The sequence below is a fragment of the Arachis duranensis genome, chromosome 1 (assembly GCF_000817695.3).
Source record: "Arachis duranensis cultivar V14167 chromosome 1, aradu.V14167.gnm2.J7QH, whole genome shotgun sequence".
Lineage (NCBI taxonomy): Eukaryota > Viridiplantae > Streptophyta > Magnoliopsida > Fabales > Fabaceae > Arachis > Arachis duranensis.
The window spans coordinates 96,218,747-96,235,941 of NC_029772.3; the positions used below are offsets into that span (position 1 = coordinate 96,218,747).

Sequence of the window (17,195 nt, forward strand, 5' to 3'; positions counted from 1 at the left end):
TTTTATATTATTAGAGATAATGTCGCATTATTAAAAATATTAATAATAACTAATTAAATACTATAAATTACAAAATTTATTGACTTCGTAACCCTCCTTTTTACTACACATTACTTTGTTATAAAATTATTCAACAATAATAATGAACACCGAAATGCTGTACCCTAAATGATGTTGAACAAAAATATATAGATATATGAAATCTTATACTAATCATAGGAAATAATTGAGAATATAAAATTTTCCAATCTCGATAAAAACGTCATCCTCCATAATCCATATGGTATATATGTTAATTGTTAAGCATCAAGGTTGCTTCGACTTGAAGTTGAAGGGAAAGCGAAATTGAAAAAAGAACCAGAAACTAAGAGAGCTTGGAAGAAGTTTCCCGTAGCGAAAATAATGGAAGAAGAGCAGCCACTCAAAATCTACTTCATCCCCTTCCTGGCCGCCGGTCACATGATCCCTCACTGCGACATAGCAAGACTCTTTGCCTCACGTGGACATCACGTGACCATCATCACCACCCCTGCCAACTCCCAAATCATCCGCAATTCCATTCCTCACCACCCCAACTTCGCCGTCCACACCGTCCACTTCCCTTCCCAAGAGGTAGGCCTTCCCGACGGCCTTGAGAGCCTCTCCACCGTAACCGACATGGTCAACCTCTACAAGGTCTACCAAGCCACCACCATGCTCCGCGACCCTATTGAGGACTTCGTGGGGAACCACCCACCGGATTGCATCGTCGGCGACTTCATGTTCCCGTGGGTGGACGACTTGGCTAACAAGCTTCGCATCCCAAGGTTTGCCTTCAATGGCTTCTGCCTCTTTACCCTCTGCGCCATTGAATCACTGAAAGCTCATCCTATTCCTCTCGATGCTTCTCCACCGTTTCTCCTCCACGGTCTTCCTCACCCTGTCACTCTAAAAACAGCGCCGCCAACGAACATAAAAGAGGTGTTGGATGCGATGATAGAGATAGAGCTCAGAAGCAATGGACTAATAGTCAACAACTTCGCAGAGCTCGACGGAGAAGAGTACATCCAGTACTACGAGAGAACAACGGGACACAAGGCATGGCATCTTGGACCTGCGTGTCTTCTTCACAGAACCGTTGAAGAAAAAGCGCAGAGAGGACAGAAGAGCGTGTTGAGCGCTCACAAGTGTATGAGCTGGCTCGATTCCAAGAAACAAAATTCGGTGGTTTACATATGCTTTGGGAGTCTCTGCTACTTCCCGGATAACCAGCTTTACGAGATAGCATGCGCGGTGGAAGCATCGGGTTGCGAGTTCGTGTGGGTGGTGCCGGAGAAGAAGGGAAAGGAGAATGAGGAAGAGGAAGAGAAACAGAAGTGGCTGCCAAAGGGGTTTGAGGAAAGGAATTCAAAGAAGGGAATGATTATAAGAGGGTGGGCCCCGCAGGTTCTGATATTGGAACACCCTGCTGTAGGAGCGTTTGTTACCCATTGTGGGTGGAATTCCACCGTGGAAGCCGTTAGTGCTGGGGTGCCAATGATAACGTGGCCGGTGCATGGTGAACAATTCTATAATGAGAAGCTGGTAAGTGATGTGCGTGGAATCGGCGTGGAGGTTGGGGCGGATGAGTGGGGGACTGTTGGGTTTGGGGAGAGAGAGAAGTTGGTTGGAAGAGAAGACATTGAGAGGGCCCTCAGGAGGTTGATGGACGGTGGCGATGAAGCTCAAGAAATCAGAGGGCGCACAAAGGAGTTTGGGAAGAAGGCTCGAGTTGCCGTTCAAGAAGGTGGATCGTCTTACAATAATTTGACGGCTCTGATTGATGAACTTAAACGGTTGAGATGCTGTAAGACAACACCTTAATTATTGTGTGCCAAATTTTCATTATTAATAGGACCACACATCACATTAAGATGCAAAATCCAATATGTGCTCTGTCACGTTGGATTGTTGTATGGCTAGTCAAGAAGCAACTAGCAAGTGGATTCCATGCAGATCTTTCCTTTTCCTGCTTATAATGTTAGTACTTAGTAGAGTCGAAGAAAGGATATTGACCAACTAAAATCAAAACAAGTCTTCCTTGGTCTATTTGGATCAAAAGGTTTGGAGTAATATAGTGATATTATTATGTTAGTGTATTATTTCTTGATTAAAACATTTTTTTATGTTCCCTTGTCTCTTTTTCTAATATATAAATTTGTAACAATTATTTATGAATTTTATATAACTAAATTAAGTACGTTTAATACAACAGATCACATAATAAAAAAAAGACAAAAAAATATTATATTTAATAGTTATTTGTGACTCATCTGAAATATTAAGATTCGATATTCTCTAAATTGATAAGTTTTATGATTTTCGATTCTGAATAATTAACAAAAATACTCTAGCGTTTAAGTCAAAATAAATATGAGAAAAAGGATTTTTAGAAATAAAGTTGTGCTAAAAAACAACTTAGCTCCTTTTTATAAAGGTTTTGTCCTCTATCTTATCTTCCAGTTGGTTAGAAATTAGAATAGGAGAAATCTTAAGAATTAAAAAATCGGTTAAAATTGTGCTGAATTGGCAGGAGGTTTTAGACCTTGGGCCTGCTATGAAGCTAAGGGCTCCACAGCGCTTTGGGTTGTCAGTCTCGGAAATCGGATCCGTAATAGTAGTATTTTGGTAAAGCTAAGGTTTTAAAAATTAGATTGGTCATCGAAACTATTCTAGTTATTGTATCATTGATTTATTAGTCTAATCAATTTAATACGGTTCAACTGAAAAAATCGTTATAATAAAATAATAAATAAAATATAATAAATATTTTAAAATATAATTTTAGTCTAATATAAATTTTAAGATGTTTTTTAAATTTAAAATATTATATAAAATATCATCAATTAAAAGTTTATGAACTTATTTAAGTACAAATTCAAAATTTAAATACAAAAAGTTAAAAACAAAACAACAATTCAATTTTCAGCAGCATATTACTACGCAAAAAAATTACAGAACATTATTATATAACTAAAATCAATAAACCATGAAGACAGTTATCATCTAAGCATAATTAAGTCATAAAAATAGTAAAACACAAACACAAATTTAATTTCCAACAGCACATCACTAAGAAAAAAAATCACAATTTTACATAACTGAAATAATCAATAAATCATGAAAACAGTCACCATCTAAGCATAATTAAGTCACAAAATAATAAAACACAAACACAAAAGAACAATTCAATCTCTAGTAGCACATCACTATGTAAATTGCAAGAAAATCACAAAATTCTGCATAACTGAAATCAATAAATCATGAAGACAGTTACCATCTAAGTATAATTAAGTAACAAAACAATAAAACACAAATACAAACACATACAAAATAGCAGTAATTCAGTATTCAGCAGTATATCACTACGCAAAAAATCACAAAATATCAACACAATAATGCAACAGTACAGTAGAATAGCCAGAACTAATCAATAATCAATTAATCAATCAATAAAATCACAAAACATTCAATAATTAATTAATCATCGTGTAATTTGATTTTCGAATAGAACATTAAAAAAATAATAAAAAAACAAACAAGTGAGCAGTGAGCATTGACCTTCAGTGTTCCCTCTTTCCTGTCGTAATTAGTCCCCTTCTTCTGTCAGCTAGGTCCACGGTTGCTACTTCTCTCAAGTTAAGGGCGATGTTCAAACGAGGAAAGAGTTATGGTGGATACCTAAGCACCCAGCTACGAGCAAATAGAACACCTTTTAGGAGTATCAATACTGTTACATAAATTGTAAATGCATGAATGTGATGGACCAAAAAATCTGCAGTTCCTAATGGAATAGGTAACAAAACAACCTTGCCCCCCACTGCTACTAAATCACCACCGCCCCAAGTCAAACTACTTAGAAACAAAATATCTATAAAAAGTAAAATAAAATCGGACGAAGAAATTGGACGGGCGGTATTCTTTCGTCGGCCCAATTTCTCCCTTTCTTGTCTAGTGTATTAGACTCCATTCTGAGACTCAAAACAACTCGGCACTTGCATCGGTGAAATAACGTATAATAGACCTGGAAATCAATGCTTTCTGGCCCCTAACTTCTGGCTTGATTAAGAGGTCTGAGACAACGAACATGACAGTGAGTAGAGTCAGCAGACAAAGACGACGACGAGCAGACGAAGACGACGGACGCTCGAGGAAGAAGTTGCGCGCCTGCAATTGGTGAGTTTGAGAGCGATCAGGGGTTGGAGACTTGGAGAACGCCGATAGGATAAAGAGAGAAGCCCAAGTGCAATGGACGGCGACAATGGCTCACTCCTTGCGACAACGGTGATGGAGGCTAGGGTTGCGGGTAGCTCATATTTGTTGCTTTTTGATATCTCAAATCTGAAGGAAGGGGCTGGAGGTTGGGGCTGGGGCACAAGGCTAGCATATTTCTTTCCCTTTTTTTTAAAAGCTTATTGAAACGGGTCATTTTAGAGTTAATAGTTAAATTAATTCTTGAAAGATAAGTTAATAGTTACAACATCAATCTTTGAAGAAAATTATTATTAGAGTGACTGTATGACAAATATGATTAATTCGCAATTTTGGAAGGATCAATTTGATTGAAAAAATCATTCAATGATGAATTTGAAGAATACCTTTTCTTTCAAGAACTAATTTAACTATTAATCCGGTCATTTTAATAAAACCAACCGATTTTAATTTCAGTTTGACCGGTTCAATGGTTCACATTCGGTTTTAAAATGAACAGTTTCAAATGATGAATCAAACTGTTGATGTCACTGGTTCATGATCAGACCGGTCTAATCGGTCGACCGGTCTGATCCAATTTTCATAAGCATGGGTACACCTTATTAGCTCCATCAAGGTATAGGTAGTTAGGTACGTCTGGTCTGAAAGCAACACCTTCGATATTATATAACACAGTAGTGTAAATGTCTGTCACTGTCACAGACATTCTAAATCTAAAATCAGTGTATATTACTATCTTTGAATAGTGTTAAGAACTTCGTAAAAGAATTGAATTCAGTCTATTTCTTACCTTTTTCTTCTTTTGTTCATGTGTTTTTATATTTATTCAGACAATATATATAGTCCAATTATGTAACTATTGTATCATAACTCAATTTAAACAACATATAATATTTTGTCTCATAATCAAAATCTTCAGATGCCAGTTTCAAACTGTATCAAGCGAGTCAACCAAAATTGTAAATCAAATACCAATTGACCTAAAATAATTATTATTTATCGAGAAATCAATTAGAGCAGTTCACTCACCTAACGCCTAAGAGACAAGCAATTTTTAGAGGCAACGGGAATAAACAATATAGAAACGATATTTTGGGTTCATGCTATAATAACTTCACCTAGTGTGTCTTGATCTTCTTAATTATATATTCAAATTTATCATAGAACTAATTTTTTCAACTAACAATCAATCAACAAAGTATTAGTTAAACAAAAATTAAGAAGAAAGAAACTTAAGAAAAAAATATATATTATTAGCAAAAAAATGTTCATTTCTAATTTTTCCCTTTTATATTATTATTATATTTTCCTTAATTCAACAAAACCATTATCAAATTACTCTTATATATATTGTTAAAAATATAAGTACGTTGAGTTTAGGAAACACTAACATTATTTTGAGGATGATAAATATATTTTTGATTGGGTTTTAAAGTCCAAAAACTTGTCATTATTAATAGGACCACACATTAAGAAGCAAAATCCAATATGTGCTCTGTCACCTCGGATTGTTGTATGGCTAGTCAAGAAGCAAGTGGATTCCATGCAGATCTTTCCTTTTCTTGCTTGTAATGTTAGTAGAGTCGAAGCAAGGATATTGACCAACCAAAGTCAAAACAAGTCTTCCTTGGTCTATTTGGATCAACAGGTTTGGAGTAATACAGTGATATTTAGTGGCGGAACTTGAAATAAAATTTTGGAGTCAAAAAATTTAATATAAAAATTTAAGGTCAAATTCATTTAATACAATTCTTTAAATTTTTAAAAGTTGTATTTTACTTTTTTTGTGATTCATTAAAGTAGAAGAACTATTTATATGTGTTGATATTATAGAAGTTATATGTTCTTCTTCTTAAATATTAGTCTTCTTCTTAAAAAATACATGAATTTTTTTATTTTTTATCATTATTTTGTATAAAAATTTGAATATATATCCTGTAAAATATGTAAAAAAATTAGAAGGATAAATATTAAAATGATATATAAAATAATATTAAATTAAATAAATAAAAATACCTAATTTTAGAATGAGAAGTAAAATATCTGAACTACTCTTTATTTTTTTAAAAAGCTACTATTAATTTTTTTTATAAAACATTTGGGGGAGACTATAGTCTCATTGCCCTAGTTAAACTCCGCCACTAATGATATTATTATGTAAGTGTATTATTTCTTGATTAAAACATTTTTTATGTTCCTTGTTTCTATTTTAATAGATAAATTTGTAACAATTATTTATGAAATTTATATAACTAAATTAAGTACGTTTAATACACCAGATCACATAGTACAAAAAGACAAAAAAAATATTGTATTTAGTAGTTGTTTGTGACCAATCTGAAATATTAAGATTTGATATTTTTTGAATTGATAAGTTTTATGATTTTCAGTTTAGAATGACTTGCAAAAACACTCTTAACATTTAAATCAGAATGAATATGAGAAATAGGATTTATAGAAATAAGTGTGTGCCAAAAACGTACTTGGCTCTCCTTTATATAAGTTTGGTCATCTATCTTATCTTCTAGTTAGTTAAAATATGAGGAATCTTAAGAATTTAAAAATATGATAAAATTGTGCTGAGTTGATAGGAGGTTTTCGACCTTGGGCCTACTACGGAGCTAAGGGCTCCACGGTATTTTGGGTTGCCAGACTCATAAATCTGATCCGTTTAGGTAGCGTTTGGTGGAGAAACAGATACTAAAGACTGAGACTGAGAGACAGAAATTAAAAGACAGAGACTGAAATAAGTTTTAGTATTCTGTTTGGTGCCAAGTGAGAGACAAAAATTGAAACAAGAATAAAACTCTAATTTAATTTGCATAAAGGATAAAATTGGAATTAATTAATTAAAATAAGAGTATTTTAGGTATAAAATATTATTAAAGTTTCAGTCTCTGTTTCTAAAAATATTAGTCCCCTGTGTCCTTACATTTTGGAGGCACTGAAATACTGAAATTTTGGGAACAGAGACAGAAATTTTAGTACCAGTCTTTGAGCCAACAAACATAATACTGTGTCTTAGTCTCTCAGTCTCTGTCCCAGTACTGCAAAATAAACGCTACCTAATAGTAGTGTTCTGGTAAACCTAAGGTTCTGAAAATTAGATTGATTATTGAACCGTTTTAATTAGATTGATTTATTGATTTATTAGTTTAATCGATTCAATGTAGTTCAACTAAAAAACTGTTATAATAAAATAATAAATAAATATCTTAAAATATAATTTTAGTCTAATATAAATTTTAAGATGTCTACTAAATTTAAAACATTACAAATTGTCATCAATCAAAGGCTTATAAATTTATTTAAGTACAAACTTAAAATTTAAACACAAAACGTCAAAAACAAAATAACAATTACTTTTTATCGAATTTAGACCCAATTTTAAAACTAACTTCTTTACTTAGTCAGCCAACACTTATAACACGGACATCTAGATACCCCTTAAGACCTAAATGGTTTTATGTTAAAGAGATAAGCAACAAATGTATCAACTCCCTCAAATAATTCAGGTTTTAAACCTTCCATCCATTGTTATTCCTATCATACATCCACATATGATGACTTGGAATCATATTTCAACAAACACCCTAGAATTCATCCTACAACACAATTTATTAAAATTTTTAGAAAATTTAGCAGGACATTTCCTATAATTAGAATCTCTAACCAAATTCGATTATCATTTTTTCACAAACCAAACATGTTTTAAATAATTTAAACAAAATTTAGCAGAATTTTTTCTAAATTCAGAAATATTCACCAAATAAATGTAACAGTTTTCACAGACAAAAGGCATGCAGACGTAAATTAGAACAAACATGAATTTAATAACATATCAAATCCTTACTATTCTAGTGCACAACCTATGACTCCACAATTTTTCAACAAACAAGGGTTTTAAGAAGGCGCCTTTACGCGACCTTCTCCCACTTTCGTCCTAAAATGCTATCCTAAGAAAAGTAAGTTTGGCATAAAATTTAAACAATTGATTATAGGGTTAAATACAATTTTGGTCCTTAAGGTATAGCTTGAAAATTTTTTTCGTCCCCAACCTTTTTTTGCAACAAAATCATCTCTAAGGTTTAAAACTAAGTTTTAAAATGGTCCTTTTTACTTAAATATTAATATTTTAAACTAAATTACCTATAACCAAAAAGTTATAAAATAAAAAAAAGAGAAAGAGAGTGTTTCTACTCTTGTGAAAGAGAAAAGGACGAAGAAGAAGGGAAAAGAGAAGAAGAAGAAGAAGCTATCCACGATCCACTTTTGCCTCTACTTCCGCTGCTACCTTCGTACGATTTTGGTCCCTAAAGTAATGATGATTTTATAACCAAGTTAAATTTTATGGACAATTTTGTATGCAAAAAAAGGTTGTGGACGAAAAAAATTTCGAGCTATACCTTAGGGACCAAAATCGTACTTAACCCTTGATTATATTTAGAGATAGAAAACCTACCTAGAACACGGATGCATAGAATATGAAAGAAGGAAACTCCAATTGATCTCAGAAAAATAGTACCTTCCTATAAAAAAGAAAACTGATTAAATTCGTAAGGAGAAACTAATTCAACAAACTAAGCAAAATCTTCCAAGAGCTCAAGCACTCTTAATCTCACCCTACTTAACTTAACTTAATTTAATTTCTATTTACATTAAACTAACATAAGAGATCCTAATCGCAAATTTCATTACATTGATTTAATCAATAATTTAATAATAAAATACCTAAAAAAATACTAAACTCACAAATAAATCTGAAAAAATAATAAAATTAAACCAAACCCTAATCACAAACTTCATTATACTAATTTAATCAGTAATAATTTGATAAAACACCGAACAAAATCTTAAAATCACAAAAAATCTGAAAATAATAAAAAGACTATACCAAATCCTAATAACAAACTTCATTACACTAATTTAATCAATAATTTTATAAACTACTTAACAAAATCCTAAACTCATAAAAAAATCTTAAAATAAATTAAAAGAACTATGCCAAAATTACCTTTGATAGTAGTTGTAGGATGGTAGAGATGTAGTGGTGACAGGAGGCGGTAGTGACGACAACAACATCACCATCACCGACAACAGCGTCCACAAACGCAAACAGCGACTGCATTCCCAACGGTTCCAGCAGTGACCGACAGCTCCAGCAGTGACAATGTACAACGACGGCGGCAGTGGAGACTCTAGCAGGTGGCAGTGACGCTAGCAGCTTCAAGGATGAAGAGAGAAGACGAGAGGAGCGAGAGAGAAGAGAGATAGTGAGTTTGTAGAAGTGAGGCAGAGGGGGTTCACATTTGAATTTTACCCCAACTTCACCGTCAAATTTATTGGCAAAAATTTACGGCTGTAAATTGCCTAAACACAACGTTTCATTAAATTGATATATCAGCGTCCGAATCCGACAGAAGATCCATGGGTAAAGTTGGCGCTACTGAAATAAGATTTCGCGCCAATGATTACCGTAAGATTTAGTGTCGGAACATAAAATCCGACGGTAACTAATTTAAGAAACTAAATCTTGCTTGTATCTAATGCAAAAATGCCACTAAATCCGAGGGCAATAGTCGCCGTTAAATCCGACGATATTCAGTGTGTTTCTTGTAGTGACAAGTTTTTCTTCTCTATTCTGTCTTAATTTTATTCTGGTTTTGTGAGACAAAAATAAAATATCTCTTGTATAATTATTTTAGGAGAGACTCCAACATCTAAAATTCAATCTATTTTTGTGATCAAGTTAAAAATCGTCATAAATTCAATCCTTATTCTTTTATCCATTGATAACTTTTAAGATAATTTCTCTTGTGAGCTTAAATTTGTAAAAAAAATAATATCATAATATAATATAAGAATTTTTTATAATCTAAAAATTCAAAATTTAATTTTTATTAATTTAAAAAAAATTAACATAAGACAACAAAATATTTATGTAAAATTTATATAAAAACAAAAAACTCTTATAAAAAATATATTAAAAATATAATTATTTATTTACCTCTTCTTATCATAATGACTTCACCACTTGAATTTATGGCATTATTTAATTATTACCTTATTAATTGTAGTTTAATACTTGAAACTTTCATCTCCAATTATTAGAAAAACATAAATTTTGAAATTTATGACTACTAAAAAGTTATTAATTAAAAAAATTATATATATAATTACATATAAGTTATTAAATTAAGTTTTTTATAAAATATTTTTAAATTAAATTAAATTTAATTTTCAAACTAACTAATATCTCAGTAAATATTACTAATTTATCGTTTGAGATTTAAAAATAAAAGTAAATTTGATATTAATTACTTAATGTTTCTCTAAAAAAAATACAATTAAGGGTTAAACTATAGGGAACGGATTCTCTCTAGTGAAAAAAAAATTGATACTATCCAGTAGAAGATCCCAACTTTTAATAAAATCAACGGTCCTAATTATAACTATAATTATAATTTTATTTTATTTTTCTAGTATTCTCACGTTCCAACTTCTTTCATTTTTATTATCTTCCCGCGCTTATTCTCTTTTCACCATCTTTTCTGGAAAATTAAACTTTTGAACTTCTATTATATTCTTCTTTTTAAGTAGTTGATTTTTAATAATGTCTTGTGATGCTAATAGAAGGTCATTACAGACTCATTTTGAAGATAACAGTTCTTCTCCTTAACATTGAGGTTTTGTGCTTTCATTCTCATTCTCATTCTCTTTTGTTATGTAGAGGAAGAAGAGAGGATCATTTTGGTGAAATCGGAGTTTTGATTTGAGTTTTGGTTCAGAAGAAATCAAGCTTTGAAGATTAAGTGTTCATGAAAGTTTCTCTCTTTTCTCTCTTGTTATTTTCGGCCAAAATGATGAAATGAGACAGCCTTGGAGGTCTTGAGGGTGTAAGGTGAGTTGTGATTGGTTGGCTTGAAGATGGATTAAAATAATATTAAAATATCTCAGGTGTATAACTACTAAAACTAGGTGTATCGGAACACTTGTAAAAACATCTCTAAAAATTATTTTCTGAGCTACTGGCATAAATGACACTAGTAACATATTTATTATGAGAATAAAACATATATAATGAGGCCTTAGCATTGCTAAAGTCATCAGAGAGTGCTGGTGCTAAGTTGCACCAGTAAGCCGTAAACCCGGTTAAACCGATTTTCTATTTTTAACTAAAACAGACCAGGTAACCTTATAATATCATTCAAGTATTTTCTAATACTAATATAATGATAATATTATACTATTATCTCTCTCCTCTCATGAATCGAGTCCGGTTCGTCAAACAGAGATTATTTACGAAAATCAGAATCAAAACTGCCAACCGATACGGTTCAAAAACTACGTTCTTCGTGACCGCGTTATCGAGCTTGCCTCGTGCTATATGAGTACTTTTGTTTTTTAATGTTCATGTTCTTGTAATTGAATCTTTAAATTAGTTTTTCTGTTAACAATTAAAAAACATACTTTTTAAATATTTTTTCTTTTCATTATGGTTTTCATTTTAGGATGTGCAACGATTCTTAAATGCCCAAAATATGGATATAGAATTTGATTGGCTACCTAAATTGGGCAAAACTTTTAACATTGTCGGAGAAGCATGGCAATTTTGGATTGATTATGGTGGGAGGATGGAATTTGGTGTTCGCAAGCAATATTCTAACAAAAATGCAAATGGAAAAATTCTAAGTCTTAGGTTCATCTGTGTCAAAGAAGGTGTTCGTAAATCAGACAAAAGGGATTCTTTGACGGTCATTCTTAGACTTGAAACAAGGACTAATTGTGATGTAAAATTAGGAATCAGATATATTAAAGGCATTGAAAAATATGAGATTCATGATTTTTCAGTGAGCATAATCATCCTTTGCATCTTCCACAGACAACTCACATGTTAGCATGTCAACAAAAAATATCTCAGGTTCAAGCTCAAGAAATTGAAATGGCAGATGACTCAGGAATCACAGAGCGGGCTTCATTTGAATTGATGAGTAGACAAGTTGGTGGAAGAGAAAATATTGGTTATACACGTTTAGACCAAAAAAATATCTTCGTACCAAAAGAATGAAAAGCATGGCATACGGGGAGGCAGACAGCTTGTTAGCATATTTTCAACAAGAATCTCTAAAAAATTCATCATTCAGTCATGCTATTCAGTTAGATCTGAAAGAATAAATAACGAATATTTTTTGGGCTGATGCAAAAATGATCATGGATTATGAATATTTTGGTGATGTGGTTACTCTTGACACTACATATAGTACTTATAATGCTTGTAGTCCTTTGGCTGTATTTGCAGGATTTAATCACTTTAGAGGAGTAGTGATATTTACCAAGGTTCTGAAAATCGGACCGGACCGACCGATTTGACCGGATTAATCAAAAACCGGTCAACTAATCGGTCCGGTTGATGTATAAAACCAATCTACAAAAAACGGTTAAAAACCGGTTAAACCGGTGGTTAACCGGTGAACTGGATGAACCGGGCCGGTTTTTTTAGAGAGCCGGTTCTCTATTAAGATACAAAACAGCGTCGTTTTGATCTTAAAAAAAAAAAGAGCCCAGATGCAGAAGCAAAACGCACCCCCTCTCCCTTCTCTCTCACTATTCACCCAAATCCCAAATTGAACCCTACCAGAGAAACACCTACTAGAAGCCCTAGCCACCACCTTCTCCATCATTGATCTCCTTTCCTTGGCCGCCGGCGGGACAGACCGTGGGTGTCGTCTTCAAGCGCTCTCTCTCTCTATCTCTCTCTTTGTCTTTGTTCAAGCTCAAGATCCCTCTTCGAGCTCTCTCGCCGTCGCTGTTCTTCGCTCCTCGCCGTGGGTCATCGTTGCTCCACTCCTCGCCGTGGGTCGTCGTTGCTCCACCCCTCGCCGTGGGTCGTTGCTGCTCCCTCGCCGTTTTGGCTGTCACCCCTTCTTTTCTCCTCTGATTTTAGGTAACTCTGTCTCACACTCTCCAAGCTCATTCTGTCTTCACCATTCATCTTTTTTCCAACTTCTGAGTTTGAAGTTGGATTATGTATTTGATTTGTTGAATGTTAAACCAAACCTGCTAGGATTATTGAATTGAAGACAAGCTATTTGCGCTCTGTCACGGTAAACTATACTTATAATTCAATAGAATAGGGTTTATGGAATGCCAGAAATTTGGTGGAGTCAATGGAATTTGTTTCTGAAATTCCGTCTAAATCCGCCGCAACAGTGACACTACAGAGGGGATTGGATTTTCTTGTATATGGTTCTCACTCTTACCCCAAATTGATAACAATTATTTCGCAAATGTTATTTCCTCAGTTACTTACTTGAATGTTGAATTGATTCTGAATTTAATTTTACGAACTGTGTCACACCCTCCGAGCTCATTTTGTCATCCTCGTTCATCTCTTTTCCAATTTTTGAAGATGCTGAGCTGATTCTGTATCCTGAATTTGAAATTGGATTATTTAATTTGTTGAATATTGATGTGATTCTGAGTATGGATTCTGGTTTAATTTGCCTAATCTTGAATTGGTTCTGAATTTATTTTTAGGTAACACTGTCTCACACTCTTTGAGCTCTCTGAACTGATTCTGTATTCTGAATTTGAAATTGGATTATTTAATTTGTTGAATGTTGATGTGATTCTGAGTATGGATTCTGAATTCAATTTGCTAAATGTTGTATTGGTTTTGAATTTAATTTTAGGTAACTCTGTCTCACACTCTTCGAACTCATTCAATTACTTTTGTTATTGATGTGTTTTTAGATTAGTTTGGATTCTGAAATGAGAACATGTTAATGAAACTAATTGATTAGAATTCCAAAAAAATATGATTATATACTTTGGCGGTCTTATATTCAGCTAATTTAGGAATTTGTAATTGAATTGAATTTTGTTGTGTTACAATTATGTTTTGTAATTGAATAGAATTGAATTTTGTCTTATATTTGAAATTTGTAATTGAATTAAAATTAGTTTAAAAATATTGAATTTAAATATTTAATAATTTTAATGTATATTTGATAAAATCGGTCCGACCCCGGTCTGATCCCGGTTAGACCATTGAACTATTGAATCAGTCACTTGGCCAGTTCATTGACCGGTTCGGTTCTCGCAACCTTGATATTTACAGAACATATACAATTACTTTGAACAATAAATTTATGCACAATAAATTTATCTCCAAATCAATTTGTACTCAATATCCTATTATAATTTTGAACAGATATTTTCTTTCCATACTTTTCATCTTCAACATCAGAATTTGTATAAGAGTCGGATAATTAAGTGTTATAATTTTTTGGTAGAACTCTTCACAAAAGCATTCGCTTAAACTGATTGGATTTTCGCTAACTCATTTGTTTTGGCAATAATCTACAAAATTGACAATTATCTGCAGAATTTGAAAATTACAGACTCGGATTCTGTCATACCAATTAAAAGCAATGGGTATTTTACATAACAAAATAATATAATCAAAATTAATCATCACCATTAAATATGATTAAGGTCTAAATAATGAAAACAGGGTACTACTTGAATGGCCAACATTACAGATAAGTAAAGTCCTCAAATTTTTTATAAATTAAATTATTAAACCATAAGATGATTTGCAGAACTTACAACACATATCATCGAGAACCTCATTGCTCTCTTTTACTTATTTTAAAGTGACACTAAATGCTTAATTCAAAAAACAGAATATTAAAAATAATTTTGTTTGAAAAAAAAAAAGACAACATTTTTAGAAGCAAACACAAATAAGAAAAAAAATCAAACGAATTGAGTAAAATTGTGTAAAATAGCAAACACAAACTATTGCAATTCAAAGAAAAATAAAACTAATTTTTTTCATTTTGTCATCCACATCGGTAATAAGACTATTTATATCTCAAATGACCAACCACATAAATTTAAACCAATTATTATTAATAAGAATTATTAATTTAGGAATTTAGTGATTGAGAGAGGAAAAGAAGAACGTGAAAAGGTATTCAAACCTTAAATTGTACTCGCAAAACTGTTGAAGCAGGAGAAAGAAGACGAGGAATGAAGGTTCTTCTTCTTGTTGTTACTGCTGGGGAAGAGAATAGGACGAGTGAAATGTGGAAGTGAAGACAAGAATAAGAGTTTAAAAAATTTGAGAAGAGAGAGCTTTTTTTTGGTGTTGTTACTGTAAGAAGAGAATAGATTCGTAAAAAGTGAAATCGAAGAGAAGAAGTGTTTACAAAATTTGGGAAAGTAACATTGATTTTATTAAGGGTTGAGATTATTTACTGGATAGTGTCAATTTTTTTCTCCACTAAAAAAGATCCATTTCCTAATTAGGACCGTTGATTTTATTAAAGGTTGGAATCTTCTACTGGACAGTGTGAATTTTTTTCTCCACGGAAGAGGATCCGTTCCCTAAACTATACGAGCACTCGGGCAGTAATCATCACTCTTAATTTATCCAATATAATGTGTTACGATAAGTATGAAATGAATGACCATGGGTGGCTCATATTTTCCATGCTGAAATGCTATGTTACCAAAACTCTTGCATTTAATGATACGTGGAAAAATAAACCTCATTGCAGGTATAAATAGAGGTTAAACCTCAGTAAGAAACACACACAAAAACAACAGCAACACAACCAAATAATAAGAAATCGATTCCCTTTTATGTTGCAATCAAATACCCTTCTCCTTATATTACTATTACAATTCTTTCTCTTCTTTTATTTTATAAGTATTTTAAATTCTATTTTCTATTACTCTTTACATATAATATTAATAGCAATATTAACCATCTTTATTATATTGAGATAGTAACAATAAACAAATGCAATTCTCTCTCTCTTTATTTTTAATACTTCTTTCTATCTTTGTATATATATACACATTACAACATATAATATTATTATATATATATATAAATTATTATTGAGCTAATTATTTTAAATAAAGGATATTGTACTCTTTTTCCTTCACTAAGGTTTTTTTCCCACTGGGTTTTTCTTTATTAAGGTTTTAACGAGGCAATAATCCTAAATGGTCATCCAAGGAGGAGTGTTGTAATAAGGATACTATCACACCTTACGTGGATGCCCATTTTTCATAAGGTGTAGTTTCTCAAGGATGACTATTATTTAATATGATCTTGAAAAGCTACTCATGTACATATATAAATAGGCTTAAGCCTCTGAGTATTATACACAAGTGAAAAACAATAATAAAACAAAAGCAAATGCTATTCTATCTCTCTTTACTTTTTATATTCCTTTCTATCTGTATATATATACTTATGCAATTCTCTCTTTATTTACTTTTTATACTCATTTCTATCTTTGTATATATATATACATTACAACATATAATATTATTATATATATATAAATTATTATTGAGCTAATTATATTAATAATAGAGTCTTCTATTTATACATCTCTATTTTATATATCTTTTATTTATTTCACAACACGTTATCAGCACGAGACTCTGATCAAATCTTTAGGAAGACTCAGGTAATATTTTCATTATGTCGAAGCTCTCTCATCTTGAATTCAATGCTCTTGATATATCTGGAAACAATTATTTATCATGGATATTAGATGCTGAAATCCATCTTGATTCAATGGATCTTGGAGATACCATTAGGGCTGAAAATAATGCATCCCAGAAGGATAAAGCTAAAGCCATGATTTTTCTCCATCGTCATCTTGACGAAGGATTGAAAAATGAATATCTTACATTAAAAGATCCTGCAGATCTTTGGAAAGACCTTGAAGAACGGTACAACCATCAAAAAATGGTGATACTTCCTCAAGCTTGATATGAATGGATGCACTTGCGTCTACAAGATTTTAAATCTATAAATGAATATAATTCTGCAATGTTTCGAATCACCTCACGAATGAAATTGTGTAGAGAAAAAATAACTGATCATGATATGTTGGAAAAAACTTTCTCAACCTTCCATGCCTCGAATGTGCTCC

General features: G+C 32.2%; 1 protein-coding gene across 1 annotated transcript; it reads left to right on the top strand.

The window, feature by feature from the left end:
* The first annotated feature begins 292 nt into the window (after positions 1-292).
* LOC107464965 (UDP-glucose flavonoid 3-O-glucosyltransferase 7) lies at positions 293-2,144 on the top strand. Its single transcript, XM_021126407.2, has one exon. The coding sequence runs from the start codon at positions 403-405 to the stop codon at positions 1,840-1,842; it is 1,440 nt and encodes a 479-aa protein (XP_020982066.1). The 5' UTR covers positions 293-402; the 3' UTR covers positions 1,843-2,144.
* Positions 2,145-17,195: the final 15,051 nt, after the last annotated feature.